At 54.3% G+C, this 1,125-nt stretch overlaps 1 protein-coding gene across 1 annotated transcript in view; it reads right to left on the minus strand.

Moving 5' to 3' along the window:
- Positions 1–703: 703 nt before the first annotated feature.
- The window catches only part of SNRK (SNF related kinase), a 43,152-nt gene continuing 42,730 nt past the window's right edge, over positions 704–1,125 (minus strand). Inside the window, exon 7 of the mRNA XM_006893057.1 lies at positions 704–1,125. Within this exon, the coding sequence (XP_006893119.1) occupies positions 704–1,125 (422 nt within the window).

Here is a 1,125-nt window from a genome sequence, read left to right on the forward strand (position 1 = left end):
CATCGATTCACTTTATCACATTACAAAATAAGATTGTCTGCTTGTAATTGATTTATCACTACAGGGGGAGCTGCCTTATAAATCTAAGTACTTTCCTTCACCTATTGCAAAAACAAGAGAATCTTTTTTTTCCCCATTCAATTTTAAGAGCCCAGACTTGTTTTCACACTCGAGCTTAAGACAAATAGGTGTGGGTATACTGGGTCAGAGTAGAAGGGCTTTGGGGCAGACGCTGTGTCCCTGCTGCCCGGTGCCCGCTGCCCAGGCCTGTCCCGTCACCACGTTATTGCTTTGGTTCTCTCAGACACTGGTGTGCCCCAGAGCACGGGTCTCTGTGTCACACGGCGGGACAGGAGTTGAGATTTTTCCACAAGGGAAACAAAAGCTTCTCTCTCTCTCTCTCTCTCCCAAGGTTAAGTGCAGAACATCCAATTTCTAAGTGTTCCATTTACATTAGGTTCCAAATATACAATTTAGTTTAATCCCGATCGTCCACATTAAAATTATAAAAGTAAAAATTACACGATAGACTTTTGGGCTGGAAAAAGTAGTCTAGCAGCATGCACAAAGACCATGCACTGTCACAGTCTGGCGAACAAAAGACAACGTAATAAATTAACTGCTCCGAGCGCCCACCAGAAGAGTGACCGAGAGGGGAGCAGGCCAAGCGAGCGGGCTCCGGCCCCGGGGGCTCGTGGGGGCCTCAGATGACGTGGCAGCAGCTGGCCTGGCTGGAGGCGCACAGCAGCCCCTCCTTGGGGCTGCGCTGGATGTTCACAGAGATGGTCTTTTCGCACAGAGGTAGCTGTAGCACGTTGTTTTTCAGGTTCTGGCTCTTGACCCGCTCCAGCTCGGCGGCGGGGGCCGCTATGTGGTCGGAGAAGAACTTGAGGCCGCCCACAGCCGGCGCGGGCCCCCCGTTGCCCGCCGAGCTGATGCACATCTTCCAGGTGGACTTCTCCTGCACCTTGACGCTGGAGAAGGCCAGGCCGCCCTGCGGGTCGAGAATGTACTTGGTGCCGCCGTGCAGCTGCGAGCCCAGGCACAGGCTCACGAGTTTGAGGCTCTGCACCAGCTCGCCGGCCGAGCGCGAGGCCAGCTGCACGGGGCCCACGGGGCCGGCAC

This window comes from Elephantulus edwardii, unplaced genomic scaffold, assembly GCF_000299155.1.
Source record: "Elephantulus edwardii isolate Elephantulus edwardi_28Jun2011 unplaced genomic scaffold, EleEdw1.0 scaffold00121, whole genome shotgun sequence".
Classification (NCBI taxonomy): Eukaryota; Metazoa; Chordata; class Mammalia; order Macroscelidea; family Macroscelididae; genus Elephantulus; species Elephantulus edwardii.